The 19,931-nt window shown below is 53.7% G+C and overlaps 1 protein-coding gene across 2 annotated transcripts in view; it reads left to right on the forward strand.

Annotated features, from left to right (window-relative positions):
* cntnap2a (contactin associated protein 2a) overlaps nucleotides 1-19,931 on the forward strand; it is a 315,711-nt gene that overhangs the window by 197,660 nt on the left and 98,120 nt on the right. For both annotated transcript variants that reach the window (XM_052483622.1, XM_052483624.1), the window contains exon 11: nucleotides 18,733-18,895. In XM_052483622.1, the coding sequence (XP_052339582.1) occupies nucleotides 18,733-18,895 (163 nt within the window). The remainder of the gene's footprint in view (nucleotides 1-18,732; nucleotides 18,896-19,931) is intronic.

Genomic DNA, 19,931 nt, shown 5'->3' on the forward strand with positions numbered 1-19,931 from the left:
TACTCTGGTCCTGGGGGGGATGAATGTTAGGATGGGACTACTCTGGTCCTGGGGGGTGAATGTTAGGATGGGACTCTACTCTGATCCTGGGGGGGTTAATGGTAGGATGGGACTACTCTGGTCCTGGGGGGGATGAATGTTAGGATGGGACTCTACTCTGGTCCTGGGGGGATGAATGTTAGGATGGGACTTTACTCTTGTCCTGTGGGGGATGAATGTTAGCATGGGACTCTACTCTGGTCTTGGGGGGATGAATGTTAAGATGGGACTACTCTGGTCCTGGGGGGTGAATGTTAGGATGGGACTCTACTCTGGTCCTGGGGGGTAAATGTTAGGATGGGACTCTACTCTGGTCCTGGGGGGGTAAATGTTAGGATGGGACTCTACTCTTGTCCTGGAGGGTGAATGTTTGGATGGGACTCTACTCTGGTCCTGGGGGGTGGGTGAATGTGAGGATGGGACTCTGCTCTGGTCCTGAGGGGTGGATGTTAGGATGGGACTCCTCTGGTCCTGGGGGGTGAATGTTAAGATGGGACTCTGCTCTGGTCCTGCGGGGTCCTGGGGGGTGGATTTTAGAATGGGACTCTGCTCTGGTCCTGGGGGGTGAATGTTAGGATGGGAATCTACTCTGGTCCAGGGGGGGATGAATGTTAGGATGGGACTACTCTGGTCCTGGGGGGTGAATGTTAGGATGGGACTCTACTCTGGTCCTGGGGGATGAATGTTAGGATGAGACTACTCTGGTCCTGGGGTGTAAATGTTAGGATGGGACTCTGCTTTGGTCCTGGGGGGTGGTTTTTAGAATGGGACTCTGCTCTGGTCCTGGGGGGTGAATGTTAGGTTAGGACTCTACTCTGGTCCTGAGGGGTGGATGTTAGGATGGGACTCTACTCTGGTCCTGGGGGGGATGAATGTTAAGATGGGACTACTCTGGTCCTGGGGGTGAATGTTAGGATGGGACTCTACTCTGGTCCTGGGGGGTGAATGTTAGGATGGGACTCTAATCTGGTCCTGGGGGGTGACTGTTAGGATGGGACTCTACTCTGGTCCTGGGGGTGAATGTTAGGATTGGACTCTACTCTGGTCTTGGGGGGGATGAATGTTCGGATGGGACTACTCTGGTCCTGGGGGGTGAATGTTAGGATGGGACTCTACTCTGGTCCTGGGGGGAATGAATGTTAGGATGGGACTACTCTGGTCCTGGGGGGTGAATGTTAGGATGGGACTCTACTCTGATCCTGGGGGGGTTAATGGTAGGATGGGACTACTCTGGTCCTGGGGGGGATGAATGTTAGGATGGGACTCTACTCTGGTCCTGGGGGGGATGAATGTTAGGATGGGACTTTACTCTTGTCCTGTGGGGGATGAATGTTAGCATGGGACTCTACTCTTGTCCTGGAGGGTGAATGTTTGGATGGGACTCTACTCTGGTCCTGGGGGGTGGGTGAATGTGAGGATGGGACTCTGCTCTGGTCCTGAGGGGTGGATGTTAGGATGGGACTACTCTGGTCCTGGGGGGTGAATGTTAGGATGGGACTCTACTCTGGTCCTGGGGGGTAAATGTTAGGATGGGACTCTACTCTGGTCCTGGGGGTAAATGTTAGGATGGGACTCTACTCTTGTCCTGGAGGGTGAATGTTTGGATGGGACTCTACTCTGGTCCTGGGGGGTGGGTGAATGTGAGGATGGGACTCTGCTCTGGTCCTGAGGGGTGGATGTTAGGATGGGACTCCTCTGGTCCTGGGGGGTGAATGTTAAGATGGGACTCTGCTCTGGTCCTGCGGGGTCCTGGGGGGTGGATTTTAGAATGGGACTCTGCTCTGGTCCTGGGGGGTGAATGTTAGGATGGGAATCTACTCTGGTCCAGGGGGGGATGAATGTTAGGATGGGACTACTCTGGTCCTGGGGGGTGAATGTTAGGATGGGACTCTACTCTGGTCCTGGGGGGGATGAATGTTAGGATGGGACTACTCTGGTCCTGGGGTGTAAATGTTAGGATGGGACTCTGCTTTGGTCCTGGGGGGTGGTTTTTAGAATGGGACTCTGCTCTGGTCCTGGGGGGTGAATGTTAGGTTAGGACTCTACTCTGGTCCTGGAGGGTGAATGTTAGGATGGGACTCTACTCTGGTCCTGGGGGGTGGATGTTAGGATGGGACTCCTCTGGTCCTGGGGGTGAATGTTAGGATGGGACTCTGCTCTGGTCCTGCGGGGTCCTGGGGGCTGGATTTTAGAATGGGACTCTGCTCTGGTCCTGGGGGGTGAATGTTAGGATAGGACTCTACTCTGGTCCTGGGGGGTGAATGTTAGGATGGGAATCTACTCTGGTCCAGGGGGGGATGAATGTTAGGATTGGACTCTACTCTGGTCCTGGGGGATGAATGTTCGGATGGGACTACTCTGGTCCTGGGGGGTGAATGTTAGGATGGGACTCTACTCTGGTCCTGGGGGGGATGAATGTTAGGATGGGACTACTCTGGTCCTGGGGGTGAATGTTAGGATGGGACTCTGCTTTGGTCCTGGGGGGTGGTTTTTAGAATTGGACTCTGCTCTGGTCCTGGGGGGTGAATGTTAGGTTAGGACTCTACTCTGGTCCTGGAGGGTGAATGTTAGGATGGGACTCTACTCTGGTCCTGGGGGGTGAATGTTAGGATGGGACTCTGCTCTGGTCCTGCGGGGTCCTGGGGGGTGGATTTTAGAATGGGACTCTGCTCTGGTCCTGGGGGTGAATGTTAGGTTAGGACTCTACTCTGGTCCTGAGGGGTGGATGTTAGGATGGGACTCCTCTGGTCCTGGGGGGTGAATGTTAGGATGGGACTCTGCTCTGGTCCTGCGGGGTCCTGGGGGGTGGATTTTAGAATGGGACTCTGCTCTGGTCCTGGGGGGTGAATGTTAGGATAGGACTCTACTCTGGTCCTGGGGGGTGAATGTTAGGATGGGATTCTACTCTGGTCCTGGGGGTGAATGTTAGGATGGGAATCTACTCTGGTCCAGGGGGATGAATGTTAGGATTGGACTCTACTCTGGTCCTGGGGGGTGAATGTTCGGATCGGACTACTCTGGTCCTCGGGCTGAATGTTAGGATGGGACTCTACTCTGGTCCTGGGGGGGATGAATGTTAGGATGGGACTACTCTGGTCCTGGGGGGTGAATGTTAGGATGGGACTCTGCTTTGGTCCTGGGGGGTGGATTTTAGAATGGGACTCTGCTCTGGTCCTGGGGGGTGAATGTTAGGTTAGGACTCTACTCTGGTCCTGGGGGGTGAATGTTAGGATGGGACTCTGCTCTGGTCCTGCGGGGTCCTGGGGGGTGGATTTTAGAATGGGACTCTGCTCTGGTCCTGGGGGGTGAATGTTAGGATAGGACTCTACTCTGGTCCTGGGGGGTGAATGTTAAGATGGGAATCTACTCTGGTCCAGGGGGGGATGAATGTTAGGATTGGACTCTACTCTGGTCCTGGGGCGGATGAATGTTCGGATGGGACTACTCTGGTCCTGGGGGGTGAATGTTAGGATGGGACTCTACTCTGGTCCTGGGGCGGATGAATGTTAGGATGGGACTACTCTGGTCCTGGGGGTGAATGTTAGGATGGGACTCTGCTTTGGTCCTGGGGGGTGGTTTTTAGAATGGGACTCTGCTCTGGTCCTGGGGGGTGAATGTTAGGTTAGGACTCTACTCTGGTCCTGGGGGTGAATGTTAGGATGGGACTCTACTCTGGTCCTGGGGGGTGAATGTTAGGATGGGACTCTGCTCTGGTCCTGCGGGGTCCTGGGAGGTGGATTTTAGAATGGGACTCTGCTCTGGTCCTGGGGGTGAATGTTAGGTTAGGACTCTACTCTGGTCCTGAGGGGTGGTTGTTAGGATGGGACTCCTCTGGTCCTGGGGGGTGAATGTTAGGATGGGACTCTGCTCTGGTCCTGCGGGGTCCTGGGGGGTGGATTTTAGAATGGGACTCTGCTCTGGTCCTGGGGGGTGAATGTTAGGATAGGACTCTACTCTGGTCCTGGGGGGTGAATGTTAGGATGGGATTCTACTCTGGTCCTGGGGGGTGAATGTTAGGATGGGAATCTACTCTGGTCCAGGGGGGATGAATGTTAGGATTGGACTCTACTCTGGTCCTGGGGGGGATGAATGTTCGGATCGGACTACTCTGGTCCTGGGGCTGAATGTTAGGATGGGACTCTACTCTGGTCCTGGGGGGGATGAATGTTAGGATGGGACTACTCTGGTCCTGGGGGGTGAATGTTAGGATGGGACTCTGCTCTGGTCCTGGGGGGTGGATTTTAGAATGGGACTCTGCTCTGGTCCTGGGGGGTGAATGTTAGGTTAGGCCTCTACTCTGGTCCTGGGGGGTGAATGTTAGGATGGGACTCTACTCTGGTCCTGTGGGGTGAATGTTAGGATGGGAATCTACTCTGGTCCAGGGGGGGATAAATGTTAGGATTGGACTCTACTCTGGTCCTGGGGGATGAATGTTCGAATGGGACTACTCTGGTCCTGGGGGGTGAATGTTAGGATGGAACTCTACTCTGGTCCTGGGGGGGATGAATGTTAGGATGGGACTACTCTGGTCTTGGGGGGGGGTGAATGTTAGGATGGGACTCTACTCTGGTCCTGGGGGGTGAATGTTGGGATGGGACTCTACTCTGGTCCTGGGGGGTAAATGTTAGGATGGGACTCTACTCTGGTCCTGGGGGGTGAATGTTAGGATGGGACTCTGCTCTGGTCCTGCGGGGTCCTGGGAGGTGGATTTTAGAATGGGACTCTGCTCTGGTCCTGGGGGTGAATGTTAGGTTAGGACTCTACTCTGGTCCTGAGGGGTGAATGTTAGGATGGGACTCTACTCTGGTCCTGTGGGGTGAATGTTAGGATGGGAATCTACTCTGGTCCAGGGGGGGATAAATGTTAGGATTGGACTCTACTCTGGTCCTGGGGGGGATGAATGTTCGAATGGGACTACTCTGGTCCTGGGGGGTGAATGTTAGGATGGAACTCTACTCTGGTCCTGGGGGGGATGAATGTTAGGATGGGACTACTCTGGTCTTGGGGGGGGGGTGAATGTTAGGATGGGACTCTACTCTGGTCCTGGGGGGTGAATGTTGGGATGGGACTCTACTCTGGTCCTGGGGGGTAAATGTTAGGATGGGACTCTACTCTGGTCCTGGGGGTGAATGTTAGGATGGGACTCTACTCTGGTCCTGGAGGGTGAATGTTTGGATGGGACTCTACTCTGGTCCTGGGGGGTGGGTGAATGTTAGGATGGGACCCTGCTCTGGTCCTGAGGGGTGGATGTTAGGATGGGATTCTCTGGTCCTGGGGGTGAATGTTAGGATGGGACTCTGCTCTGGTCCTGCGGGGTCCTGGGGGGTGGATTTTAGAATGGGACTCTGCTCTGGTCCTGGGGGGTGAATGTTAGGATAGGACTCTACTCTGGTCCTGGGGGGTGAATGTTAGGATGGGATTCTACTCTGGTCCTGGGGGGTGAATGTTAGGATTGGAATCTACTCTGGTCCAGGGGGGGATGAATGTTAGGATTGGACTCTACTCTGGTTCTGGGGCGGATGAATGTTCGGATGGGACTACTCTGGTCCTGGGGGGTGAATGTTAGGATGGGACTCTACTCTGGTCCTGGGGGGGATGAATGTTAGGATGGGACTACTCTGGTCCTGGGGGGTGAATGTTAGGATGGGACTCTGCTTTGGTCCTGGGGGGTGGTTTTTAGAATGGGACTCTGCTCTGGTCCTGGGGGGTGAATGTTAGGTTAGGACTCTACTCTGGTCCTGGGGGGTGAATGTTAGGATGGGACTCTACTCTGGTCCTGGGGGGTGAATGTTAGGATGGGACTCTGCTCTGGTCCTGCGGGGTCCTGGGAGGTGGATTTTAGAATGGGACTCTGCTCTGGTCCTGGGGGTGAATGTTAGGTTAGGACTCTACTCTGGTCCTGAGGGGTGGATGTTAGGATGGGACTCCTCTGGTCCTGGGGGGTGAATGTTAGGATGGGACTCTGTTCTGGTCCTGCGGGGTCCTGGGGGGTGGATTTTAGAATGGGACTCTGCTCTGGTCCTGGGGGGTGAATGTTAGGATAGGACTCTACTCTGGTCCTGGGGGGTGAATGTTAGGATGGGATTCTACTCTGGTCCTGGGGGGTGAATGTTAGGATGGGAATCTACTCTGGTCCAGGGGGGATGAATGTTAGGATTGGACTCTACTCTGGTCCAGGGGGGGATGAATGTTCGGATCGGACTACTCTGGTCCTGGGGCTGAATGTTCGGATGGGACTCTACTCTGGTCCTGGGGGGATGAATGTTAGGATGGGACTACTCTGGTCCTGGGGGGTGAATGTTAGGATGGGACTCTGCTCTGGTCCTGGGGGGTGGATTTTAGAATGGGACTCTGCTCTGGTCCTGGGGGTGAATGTTAGGTTAGGCCTCTACTCTGGTCCTGGGGGGTGAATGTTAGGATGGGACTCTACTCTGGTCCTGTGGGGTGAATGTTAGGATGGGAATCTACTCTGGTCCAGGGGGGGATAAATGTTAGGATTGGACTCTACTCTGGTCCTGGGGGGGATGAATGTTCGAATGGGACTACTCTGGTCCTGGGGGGTGAATGTTAGGATGGAACTCTACTCTGGTCCTGGGGGGGATGAATGTTAGGATGGGACTACTCTGGTCTTGGGGGGGGGTGAATGTTAGGATGGGACTCTACTCTGGTCCTGGGGGGTGAATGTTGGGATGGGACTCTACTCTGGTCCTGGGGGTAAATGTTAGGATGGGACTCTACTCTGGTCCTGGGGGGTGAATGTTAGGATGGGACTCTGCTCTGGTCCTGCGGGGTCCTGGGAGGTGGATTTTAGAATGGGACTCTGCTCTGGTCCTGGGGGTGAATGTTAGGTTAGGACTCTACTCTGGTCCTGGGGGATGAATGTTAGGATGGGACTACTCTGGTCCTGGGGGTAAATGTTAGGATGGGACTCTACTCTGGTCCTGGGGGGGGTGAATGTTAGGATGGGACTCTACTCTGGTCCTGGAGGGTGAATGTTTGGATGGGACTCTACTCTGATAATGGGGGGTGGGTGAATGTTAGGATGGGACCCTGCTCTGGTCCTGAGGGGTGGATGTTAGGATGGGACTCCTCTGGTCCTGGGGGTGAATGTTAGGATGGGACTCTGCTCTGGTCCTGCGGGGTCCTGGGGGTGGATTTTAGAATGGGACTCTGCTCTGGTCCTGGGGGGTGAATGTTAGGATAGGACTCTACTCTGGTCCTGGGGGGTGAATGTTAGGATGGGATTCTACTCTGGTCCTGGGGGGTGAATGTTAGGATTGGACTCTACTCTGGTTCTGGGGGGGATGAATGTTCGGATGGGACTACTCTGGTCCTGGGGGGTGAATGTTAGGATGGGACTCTGCTCTGGTCCTGGGTGGTGGATTTTAGAATGGGACTCTACTCTGGTCCTGTGGGGTGAATGTTGGGATGGGACTACTCTGGTCTTGGGGGGTGAATGTTAGGATGGGACTCTACTCTGGTCCTGGGGGTGAATGTTGGGAAGGGACTACTCTGGTCCTGGGGGTGAATGTTAGGATGGGACTCTACGTTGGTCCTGGGGGATGCATGTTAGGAAGGGACTCTACTCTGGTCCTGGGGGGATGAATGTTAGGATGGGACTACTCTGGTCCTGGGGGTGAATGTTAGGATGGGACTCTACTCTGATCCTGGGGGTTAATGGTAGGATGGGACTACTCTGGTCCTGGGGGGATGAATGTTAGGATGGGACTCTACTCTGGTCCTGGGGGATGAATGTTAGGATGGGACTCTACTCTGGTCCTGTGGGGATGAATGTTAGCATGGGACTCTACTCTGGTCCTGGGGGATGAATGTTAAGATGGGACTACTCTGGTCCTGGGGGTGAATGTTAGGATGGGACTCTACTCTGGTCCTGGGGTGAATGTTAGGATGGGACTCTGCTCTGGTCCTGGGGGTAGATTTTAGAATGGGACTCTGCTCTGGTCCTGGGGGGTGAATGTTAGGTTAGGACTCTACTCTGGTCCTGTGGGGTGAATGTTAGGATGGGAATCTACTCTGGTCCAGGGGGGGATAAATGTTAGGACTGGACTCTACTCTGGTCCTGGGGGGGATGAATGTTCGAATGGGACTACTCTGGTCCTGGGGGGTGAATGTTAGGATGGAACTCTACTCTGGTCCTGGGGGGGATGAATGTTAGGATGGGACTACTCTGGTCTTGGGGGGGATGAATGTTAGGATGGGACTCTACTCTGGTCCTGGGGGGGATGAATGTTAGGATGGGACTCTACTCCGGTCCTGGGGGGATGAATGTTAGGATGGGACTCTACTCTGGTCCTGTGGGGGATGAATGTTAGCATGGGACTCTACTCTGGTCCTGGGGGGGATGAATGTTAAGATGGGACTACTCTGGTCCTGGGGGGTGAATGTTAGGATGGGAATCTACTCTGCTCCAGGGGGGGATAAATGTTAGGATTGGACTCTACTCTGGTCCTCGGGGGGATGAATGTTCGAATGGGACTACTCTGGTCCTGGGGGGTGAATGTTAGGATGGAACTCTACTCTGGTCCTGGGGGGATGAATGTTAGGATGGGACTACTCTGGGGGGGGGGGGTGAATGTTAGGATGGGACTCTACTCTGGTCCTGGGGGGGGAATGTTTGGATGGGACTACTCTGGTCTTGGGGGGATGAATGTTATGAAGGGACTCTACTCTGGTCCTGGGGAGGGGGTGAATGTTAGGATGGGACTACTCTGGACCTGGGGGGTGAATGTTAGGATGGGACTCTGCTCTGGTCCTGGGGGTGAATGTTAGAATGGGACTCTACTCTGGTCCTGGGGGGTGAATGTTAGGATTGGACTCTACTCTGGTCCTGGGGGGATGAATGTTAGGATGGGACTACTCTGGTCCTGGGGGTGGATGTTAGGATGGGACTATACTCTGGTCCTGGGGGTGAATGTTAGGATGGGATCCTACTCTGGTCCTTGGAGGTGAATGTTAGGACTGGACCCTAATCTGGTCCTGGGGTGAATGTTTGGATGGGACTCTACTCTGGTCCTGGGGGTGAATGTTAGGATTGGACCCTACTCTTGTCCTGGGGGTGAATGTTAGGATGGGACTCTACTCTGGTCCTGGGGGATGAATGTTAGGATGGAACTCTACTCTGGTCCTGGGGGGATGAATGTTAGGATGGGACTACTCTGGTCTTGGGGGGGGGGTGAATGTTAGGATGGGACTCTACTCTGGTCCGTGGGGGTGAATGTTGGGATGGGACTACTCTGTTCTTGGGGGATGAATGTTAAGATGGGACTACTCTGGTCCTGGGGGGTGAATGTTAGGATGGGACTCTACTCTGGTCCTGGGGGGTAAATGTTAGGATGGGACTCTACTCTGGTCCTGGGGGGGGTGAATGTTAGGATGGGACTCTACTCTGGTCCTGGAGGGTGAATGTTTGGATGGGACTCTACTCTGGTCCTGGGGGGTGGGTGAATGTTAGGATGGGACCCTGCTCTGGTCCTGAGGGGTGGATGTTAGGATGGGACTCCTCTGGTCCTGGGGGTGAATGTTAGGATGGGACTCTGCTCTGGTCCTGCGGGGTCCTGGGGGGTGGATTTTAGAATGGGACTCTGCTCTGGTCCTGGGGGGTGAATGTTAGGATAGGACTCTACTCTGGTCCTGGGGGGTGAATGTTAGGATGGGATTCTACTCTGGTCCTGGGGGTGAATGTTAGGATTGGAATCTACTCTGGTCCAGGGGGGGATGAATGTTAGGATTGGACTCTACTCTGGTTCTGGGGGGGATGAATGTTCGGATGGGACTACTCTGGTCCTGGGGGTGAATGTTAGGATGGGACTCTACTCTGGTCCTGGGGGGTGAATGTTAGGATGGGACTACTCTGGTCCTGGGGGGTGAATGTTAGGATGGGACTCTGCTCTGGTCCTGGGGGGTGGATTTTAGAATGGGACTCTACTCTGGTCCTGTGGGGTGAATGTTGGGATGGGACTACTCTGGTCTTGGGGGGGTGAATGTTAGGATGGGACTCTACTCTGGTCCTGGGGGGTGAATGTTGGGAAGGGACTACTCTGGTCCTGGGGGTGAATGTTAGGATGGGACTCTACGTTGGTCCTGGGGGGATGCATGTTAGGAAGGGACTCTACTCTGGTCCTGGGGGGGATGAATGTTAGGAAGGGACTACTCTGGTCCTGGGGGGTGAATGTTAGGATGGGACTCTACTCTGATCCTGGGGGGGGGGTTAATGGTAGGATGGGACTACTCTGGTCCTGGGGGGGATGAATGTTAGGATGGGACTCTACTCTGGTCCTGGGGGGATGAATGTTAGGATGGGACTCTACTCTGGTCCTGTGGGGGATGAATGTTAGCATGGGACTCTACTCTGGTCCTGGGGGGGATGAATGTTAAGATGGGACTACTCTGGTCCTGGGGGGTGAATGTTAGGATGGGACTCTACTCTGGTCCTGGGGGTGAATGTTAGGATGGGACTCTGCTCTGGTCCTGGGGGTGGATTTTAGAATGGGACTCTGCTCTGGTCCTGGGGGGTGAATGTTAGGTTAGGACTCTACTCTGGTCCTGTGGGGTGAATGTTAGGATGGGAATCTACTCTGGTCCAGGGGGGGATAAATGTTAGGACTGGACTCTACTCTGGTCCTGGGGGGATGAATGTTCGAATGGGACTACTCTGGTCCTGGGGGGTGAATGTTAGGATGGAACTCTACTCTGGTCCTGGGGGGGATGAATGTTAGGATGGGACTACTCTGGTCTTGGGGGGGATGAATGTTAGGATGGGACTCTACTCTGGTCCTGGGGGGGATGAATGTTAGGATGGGACTCTACTCCGGTCATGGGGGGGATGAATGTTAGGATGGGACTCTACTCTGGTCCTGTGGGGGATGAATGTTAGCATGGGACTCTACTCTGGTCCTGGGGGGGATGAATGTTAAGATGGGACTACTCTGGTCCTGGGGGGTGAATGTTAGGATGGGAATCTACTCTGCTCCAGGGGGGGATAAATGTTAGGATTGGACTCTACTCTGGTCCTCGGGGGGATGAATGTTCGAATGGGACTACTCTGGTCCTGGGGGGTGAATGTTAGGATGGAACTCTACTCTGGTCCTGGGGGGATGAATGTTAGGATGGGACTACTCTGGTCTTGGGGGGTGAATGTTAGGATGGGACTCTACTCTGGTCCTGGGGGGTGAATGTTTGGATGGGACTACTCTGGTCTTGGGGGGATGAATGTTAGGAAGGGACTCTACTCTGGTCCTGGGGGGGGGGTGAATGTTAGGATGGGACTACTCTGGACCTGGGGGGTGAATGTTAGGATGGGACTCTACTCTGATCCTGGGGGTTAATGGTAGGATGGGACTACTCTGGTCCTGGGGGGATGAATGTTAGGATGGGACTCTACTCTGGTCCTGGGGGGATGAATGTTAGGATGGGACTCTACTCTGGTCCTGTGGGGGATGAATGTTAGCATGGGACTCTACTCTGGTCCTGGGGGATGAATGTTAAGATGGGACTACTCTGGTCCTGGGGGGTGAATGTTAGGATGGGACTCTACTCTGGTCCTGGGGTGAATGTTAGGGTGGGACTCTGCTCTGGTCCTGGGGGTGGATTTTAGAATGGGACTCTGCTCTGGTCCTGGGGGGTGAATGTTAGGTTAGGACTCTACTCTGGTCCTGTGGGGTGAATGTTAGGATGGGAATCTACTCTGGTCCAGGGGGATAAATGTTAGGACTGGACTCTACTCTGGTCCTGGGGGATGAATGTTCGAATGGGACTACTCTGGTCCTGGGGGGTGAATGTTAGGATGGAACTCTACTCTGGTCCTGGGGGGATGAATGTTAGGATGGGACTACTCTGGTCTTGGGGGGATGAATGTTAGGATGGGACTCTACTCTGGTCCTGGGGGATGAATGTTAGGATGGGACTCTACTCCGGTCCTGGGGGGATGAATGTTAGGATGGGACTCTACTCTGGTCCTGTGGGGATGAATGTTAGCATGGGACTCTACTCTGGTCCTGGGGAGGGGGTGAATGTTAGGATGGGACTACTCTGGACCTGGGGGTGAATGTTAGGATGGGACTCTGCTCTGGTCCTGGGGGTGAATGTTAGAATGGGACTCTACTCTGGTCCTGGGGTGAATGTTAGGATTGGACTCTACTCTGGTCCTGGGGGGATGAATGTTAGGATGGGACTACTCTGGTCCTGGGGGGGTGGATGTTAGGATGGGACTATACTCTGGTCCTGGGGGTGAATGTTAGGATGGGATCCTACTCTGGTCCTTGGAGGTGAATGTTAGGACTGGACCCTAATCTGGTCCTGGGGGTGAATGTTTGGATGGGACTCTACTCTGGTCCTGGGGGGTGAATGTTAGGATTGGACCCTACTCTTGTCCTGGGGGTGAATGTTAGGATGGGACTCTACTCTGGTCCTGGGGGGTGAATGTTAGGATGGAACTCTACTCTGGTCCTGGGGGGGATGAATGTTAGGATGGGACTACTCTGGTCTTGGGGGGTGAATGTTAGGATGGGACTCTACTCTGGTCCTGGGGGTGAATGTTGGGATGGGACTACTCTGTTCTTGGGGGATGAATGTTAAGATGGGACTACTCTGGTCCTGGGGGTGAATGTTAGGATGGGACTCTACTCTGGTCCTGGGGGTAAATGTTAGGATGGGACTCTACTCTGGTCCTGGGGGTGAATGTTAGGATGGGACTCTACTCTGGTCCTGGAGGGTGAATGTTTGGATGGGACTCTACTCTGGTCCTGGGGGGTGGGTGAATGTTAGGATGGGACCCTGCTCTGGTCCTGAGGGGTGGATGTTAGGATGGGACTCCTCTGGTCCTGGGGGTGAATGTTAGGATGGGACTCTGCTCTGGTCCTGCGGGGTCCTGGGGGTGGATTTTAGAATGGGACTCTGCTCTGGTCCTGGGGGGTGAATGTTAGGATAGGACTCTACTCTGGTCCTGGGGGTGAATGTTAGGATGGGATTCTACTCTGGTCCTGGGGGTGAATGTTAGGATTGGAATCTACTCTGGTCCAGGGGGGGATGAATGTTAGGATTGGACTCTACTCTGGTTCTGGGGGATGAATGTTCGGATGGGACTACTCTGGTCCTGGGGGTGAATGTTAGGATGGGACTCTACTCTGGTCCTGGGGGGTGAATGTTAGGATGGGACTACTCTGGTCCTGGGCGGTGAATGTTAGGATGGGACTCTGCTCTGGTCCTGGGGGGTGGATTTTAGAATGGGACTCTACTCTGGTCCTGTGGGGTGAATGTTGGGATGGGACTACTCTGGTCTTGGGGGGTGAATGTTAGGATGGGACTCTACTCTGGTCCTGGGGGGTGAATGTTGGGAAGGGACTACTCTGGTCCTGGGGGTGAATGTTAGGATGGGACTCTACGTTGGTCCTGGGGGATGCATGTTAGGAAGGGACTCTACTCTGGTCCTGGGGGGGATGAATGTTAGGATGGGACTACTCTGGTCCTGGGGGGTGAATGTTAGGATGGGACTCTACTCTGATCCTGGGGGTTAATGGTAGGATGGGACTACTCTGGTCCTGGGGGGATGAATGTTAGGATGGGACTCTACTCTGGTCCTGGGGGGATGAATGTTAGGATGGGACTCTACTCTGGTCCTGTGGGGGATGAATGTTAGCATGGGACTCTACTCTGGTCCTGGGGGGGATGAATGTTAAGATGGGACTACTCTGGTCCTGGGGGGTGAATGTTAGGGTGGGCCTCTACTCTGGTCCAGGGGGTGAATGTTAGGATGGGACTCTGCTCTGGTACTGGGGGTGGATTTTAGAATGGGACTCTGCTCTGGTCCTGGGGGGTGAATGTTAGGTTAGGACTCTACTCTGGTCCTGTGGGGTGAATGTTAGGATGGGAATCTACTCTGGTCCAGGGGGATAAATGTTAGGACTGGACTCTACTCTGGTCCTGGGGGATGAATGTTCGAATGGGACTACTCTGGTCCTGGGGGTGAATGTTAGGATGGAACTCTACTCTGGTCCTGGGGGATGAATGTTAGGATGGGACTACTCTGGTCTTGGGGGATGAATGTTAGGATGGGACTCTACTCTGGTCCTGGGGGATGAATGTTAGGATGGGACTCTACTCCGGTCATGGGGGGATGAATGTTAGGATGGGACTCTACTCTGGTCCTGTGGGGGATGAATGTTAGCATGGGACTCTACTCTGGTCCTGGGGGGATGAATGTTAAGATGGGACTACTCTGGTCCTGGGGGTGAATGTTAGGATGGGAATCTACTCTGCTCCAGGGGGATAAATGTTAGGATTGGACTCTACTCTGGTCCTCGGGGATGAATGTTCGAATGGGACTACTCTGGTCCTGGGGGTGAATGTTTGGATGGGACTACTCTGGTCTTGGGGGGATGAATGTTAGGAAGGGACTCTACTCTGGTCCTGGGGAGGGGGTGAATGTTAGGATGGGACTACTCTGGACCTGGGGGGTGAATGTTAGGATGGGACTCTGCTCTGGTCCTGGGGGGTAAATGTTAGAATGGGACTCTACTCTGGTCCTGGGGGGGGGTGAATGTTAGGATTGGACTCTACTCTGGTCCTGGGGGATGAATGTTAGGATGGGACTACTCTGGTCCTGGGGGGTGGATGTTAGGATGGGACTATACTCTGGTCCTGGGGGTGAATGTTAGGATGGGATCCTACTCTGGTCCTTGGAGGTGAATGTTAGGACTGGACCCTAATCTGGTCCTGGGGGTGAATGTTTGGATGGGACTCTACTCTGGTCCTGGGGGGTGAATGTTAGGATTGGACCCTACTCTTGTCCTGGGGGGTGAATGTTAGGATGGGACTCTACTCTGGTCCTGGGGGGGATGAATGTTAGGATGGGACTACTCTGGTCCTGGGGGGTGAACGTTAGGATGGGACTCTACTCTGATCCTGGGGGGGGTTAATGGTAGGATGGGACTACTCTGGTCCTGGGGGGGATGAATGTTAGGATGAGACTCTACTCCGGTCCTGGGGGGGATGAATGTTAGGATGGGACTCTACTCTGGTCCTTTGGGGGATGAATGTTAGCATGGGACTCTACTCTGGTCCTGGGGGGGATGAATGTTAAGATGGGACTACTCTGGTCCTGGGGGGGGGTGAATGTTAGGATGGGACTCTACTCTTGTCCTGGAGGGTGAATGTTTGGATGGGACTCTACTCTGGTCCTGGGGGGTGGGTGAATGTTAGCATGGGACTCTGCTCTGGTCCTGAGGGGTGGATGTTAGGATGGGACTCCTCTGGTCCTGGGGGGTGAATGTTAGGATGGGACTCTGCTCTGGTCCTGCGGGGTCCTGGGGGGTGGATTTTAGAATGGGACTCTGCTCTGGTCCTGGGGGGTGAATGTTAGGATAGGACTCTACTCTGGTCCTGGGGGGTGAATGTTAGGATGGGATTCTACTCTGGTCCTGGGGGGGATGAATGTTAGGATGGGACTCTACTCTGGTCCTGGGGGGGATGAATGTTAAGATGGGACTACTCTGGTCCTGGGGGGGTGAATGTTCGGATGGGACTACTCTGGTCCTGGGGGGTGAATGTTAGGATGGGACTCTACTCTGGTCCTGGGGGGGATGAATGTTAGGATGGGACTACTCTGGTCCTGGGGGGTGAATGTTAGGATGGGACTCTGCTCTGGTCCTGGGGGGTGGATTTTAGAATGGGACTCTGCTCTGGTCCTGGGAGGTGAATGTTAGGATAGGACTCTACTCTGGTCCTGGGGGTGAATGTTAGGATGGGACTCTACTCTGGTCCTGGGGGGTGGCTGTTAGGATGGGAATCTACTCTGGTCCAGGGGGGGATAAATGTTAGGATTGGACCCTACTCTGGTCCTGGGGGGGATGAATGTTAGGATGGGACTACTCTGGTCTTGGGGGGGGGGTGAATGTTAAGATGGGACTACTCTGGTCCTGGGGGTGAATGTTAGGATGGGACTCTACTCTGGTCCTGGAGGGTGAATGTTTGGATGGGACTCTACTCTGGTCCTGGGGGGTGGGTGAATGTTAGGATGGGACTCTGCTCTGGTCCTGAGGGGTGGATGTTAGGATGGGACTCCTCTGGTCCTGGGGGGTGAATGTTAGGATGGGACTCTGCTCTGGTCCTGCGGGGTCCTGGGGGGTGGATTTTAGAATGGGACTCTGCTCTGGTCCTGGGGGGTGAATGTTAGGATAGGACTCTACTCTGGTCCTGGGGGGTGAATGTTAGGATGGGATTCTACTCTGGTCCTGGGGGGTGAATGTTAGGATGGGAATCTACTCTGGTCCAGGGGGTGATGAATGTTAGGATTGGACTCTACTCTGGTCCTGGGGGGGATGACTGTTCGGATGGGACTACTCTGGTCCTGGGGGGTGAATGTTAGGATGGGACTCTACTCTGGTCCTGGGGGGGATGAATGTTAGGATGGGACTACTCTGGTCCTGGGGGGTGAATGTTAGGATGGGACTCTGCTCTGGTCCTGGGGGGTGGATTTTAGAATGGGACTCTGCTCTGGTCCTGGGGGGTGAATGTTAGGATAGGACTCTACTCTGGTCCTGGGGGGTGAATGTTAGGATGGGACTCTACTCTGGTCCTGGGGGTGGCTGTTAGGATGGGAATCTACTCTGGTCCAGGGGGGGATAAATGTTAGGATTGGACCCTACTCTGGTCCTGGGGGGTTAGGATGGGACTACTCTGGTCTTGGGGGGGGGGGGGTGAATGTTAAGATGGGACTACTCTGGTCCTGGGGGGGGTGAATGTTAGGATGAGACTCTACTCTGGTCCTGGAGGGTGAATGTTTGGATGGGACTCTACTCTGGTCCTGGGGGGTGGGTGAATGTTAGGATGGGACTCTGCTCTGGTCCTGAGGGGTGGATGTTAGGATGGGACTCCTCTGGTCCTGGGGGGTGAATGTTAGGATGGGACTCTGCTCTGGTCCTGCGGGGTCCTGTGGGGTGGATTTTAGAATGGGACTCTGCTCTGGTCCTGGGGGGTGAATGTTAGGATAGGACTCTACTCTGGTCCTGGGGGGTGAATGTTAGGATGGGATTCTACTCTGGTCCTGGGGGGTGAATGTTAGGATGGGAATCTACTCTGGTCCAGGGGCGATGAATGTTAGGATTGGACTCTACTCTGGTCCTGGGGGGGATGACTGTTCGGGTGGGACTACTCTGGTCCTGGGGGGTGAATGTTAGGATGGGACTCTACTCTGGTCCTGGGGGGGATGAATGTTAGGATGGGACTACTCTGGTCCTGGGGGGTGAATGTTAGGATGGGACTCTGCTCTGGTCCTGGGGGGTGGATTTTAGAATGGGACTCTGCTCTGGTCCTGGGGGGTGAATGTTAGGATAGGACTCTACTCTGGTCCTGGGGGGTGGCTGTTAGGATGGGAATCTACTCTGGTCCAGGGGGGGATAAATGTTAGGATTGGACTCTACTCTGGTCCTGGGGGGGATGAATGTTCGAATGGGACTACTCTGGTCCTGGGTGGTGAATGTTAGGATGGAACTCTACTCTGGTCCTGGGGGGGATGAATGTTAGGATGGGACTACTCTGGTCTTGGGGGGGGGGGTGAATGTTAGGATGGGACTACTCTGGTCTTGGAGGGGATGAATGTTAGGATGGGACTCTACTCCGGTCCTGGGGGGGATGAATGTTAGGATGGGACTCTACTCTGGTCCTGTGGGGGATGAATGTTAGCATGGGACTCTACTCTGGTCCTGGGGGGGATGAATGTTAAGATGGGAATCTACTCTGCTCCAGGGGGGGATAAATGTTAGGATTGGACTCTACTCTGGTCCTGGGGGGGATGAATGTTTGAATGGGACTACTCTGGTCCTGGGGGGTGAATGTTAGGATGGGACTCTACTCTGGTCCTGGGGGGTGAATGTTTGGATGGGACTACTCTGGTCTTGGGGGGATGAATGTTAGGAAGGGACTCTACTCTGGTCCTGGGGAGGGGGTGAATGTTAGGATGGGACTACTCTGGATCTGGGGGGTGAATGTTAGGATGGGACTCTGCTCTGGTCCTGGGGGGTGAATGTTAGAATGGGACTCTACTCTGGTCCTGGGGGGTGAATGTTAGGATTGGACTCTACTCTGGTCCTGGGGGGATGAATGTTAGGATGGGACTACTCTGGTCCTGGGGGTGGATGTTAGGATGGGACTATACTCTGGTCCTGGGGGTGAATGTTAGGATGGGATCCTACTCTGGTCCTTGGAGGTGAATGTTAGGACTGGACCCTAATCTGGTCCTGGGGGTGAATGTTTGGATGGGACTCTACTCTGGTCCTGGGGGGTGAATGTTAGGATTGGACCCTACTCTTGTCCTGGGGGGTGAATGTTAGGATGGGACTCTACTCTGGTCCTGGGGGGGTGAATGTTAGGATGGGACTCTACTCTGGTCCTGGGGGTGAATGTTGGGATGGGACTACTCTGGTCTTGGGGGGGTGAATGTTAGGATGGGACTCTGAGGTTGATTGACATCATGTCTGACAGACTGTTACACTTTCATGATGGAGATTTATAGCTCTCCCTTTCTCCCCCTCTGCTCCCTCTCGCTCTCTTTCTCCCCCATCGCCTCTCCTCTCTCTCTCAACCCCACACGCTCACCCTCTCTTTCTATCCCCTCTCTTTCTCTTTCCCCTCTCCTCTCTCTCTCTCTCTCTCTCTCTCTCGCCTCTTTCTCTCTCTCAGGGTACTTCCTGCCTACCTTAGCCCCACCCACCCAGAAGTCGTTTCAGGGCTGCATGCAGGCAATTCTATTGGACGATCAGCCGGCTGATATGCATGCCGTGGAGAAAGGCATTGTGGGAGCATTTGAGAACGTCAGCTTAGACATGTGTGCCATTATAGACAGGTAAGAGACCCAAACAAACACATAAGATCTTTGGTGTGTACGTTTACTTTTCAAATGTTTGATGTTTGAACTAATAATGAGGTCAGAGAGCTGATGGTCACTAGAGATATATATATATATTTATTAATATTTCTCCAGACGAATACATTGTATTGTACTTCTGATTGCAGGTGGCCCACATTTTCTCAGTCATATAAATATGAAATCTCTCTCTCGGATCAATGCATCTCTGTGATTCTGAAGCTGTTACATTAAACTTTGACAACAGTTTTTGTTAATTGCATACATTTATTGAATTTATAGAATGAACGCACCAATAGTATCTACAATATCTGACTTTGGAGAGCTTGGTGTCATTCCTTACATTTTTTTGAAGGTTAACATTTGCGATACGTTGGGTTGTGGAGACCACTGGTTACAGAAGCATCACTGCCGTATTTGCACTGAGACACAAAAAGACATGGAAAAGCATCCTTTATTTCTCATTGTTTACCTAAACATGTTCAGCACAACATACAGCACACACAGAGATCAGTGTCGGTCATTGTACAAACACAAACCGATGCTTTCCTTGCTGTACAAAGAAGAGCTTGGCTTCGGGACGATTCAGAACAGGGATTGTCTTGATTTAGATGTTTAATTCTTGCTTTCATGTCTCCTTTGTTCCAAGGTCCCTCCACCTCCTCACCATGGTAAAAGCACTCTATTCTTACAGCTGCAGAATTGGTCTGCTTTAGAACAGATTTAAAAGGCTAAGCTTTCTCTCTCTCTCTCTCTCTCTCTCTCTCTCTCTCTCTCTCTCTCTCTCTCTCTCTCTCTCTCTCTCTCTCTCTCTCTCTCTCTCTCTCTCTCTCTCTCTCTCTCTCTCTCTCTCTCTCTCTCTCTCTCTCTCTCTCTCTCTGTCTGTCTGTCTGTCTGTCTGTCTGTCTGTCTGTCTGTCTGTCTGTCTGTCTGTCTGTCTGTCTGTCTGTCTGTCTGTCTGTCTGTCTGTCTGTCTGTCTGTCTGTCTGTCTGTCTGTCTGTCTGTCTGTCTGTC

This window comes from Oncorhynchus keta, chromosome 28 (assembly GCF_023373465.1).
Source record: "Oncorhynchus keta strain PuntledgeMale-10-30-2019 chromosome 28, Oket_V2, whole genome shotgun sequence".
In the NCBI taxonomy this organism is placed as follows: domain Eukaryota; kingdom Metazoa; phylum Chordata; class Actinopteri; order Salmoniformes; family Salmonidae; genus Oncorhynchus; species Oncorhynchus keta.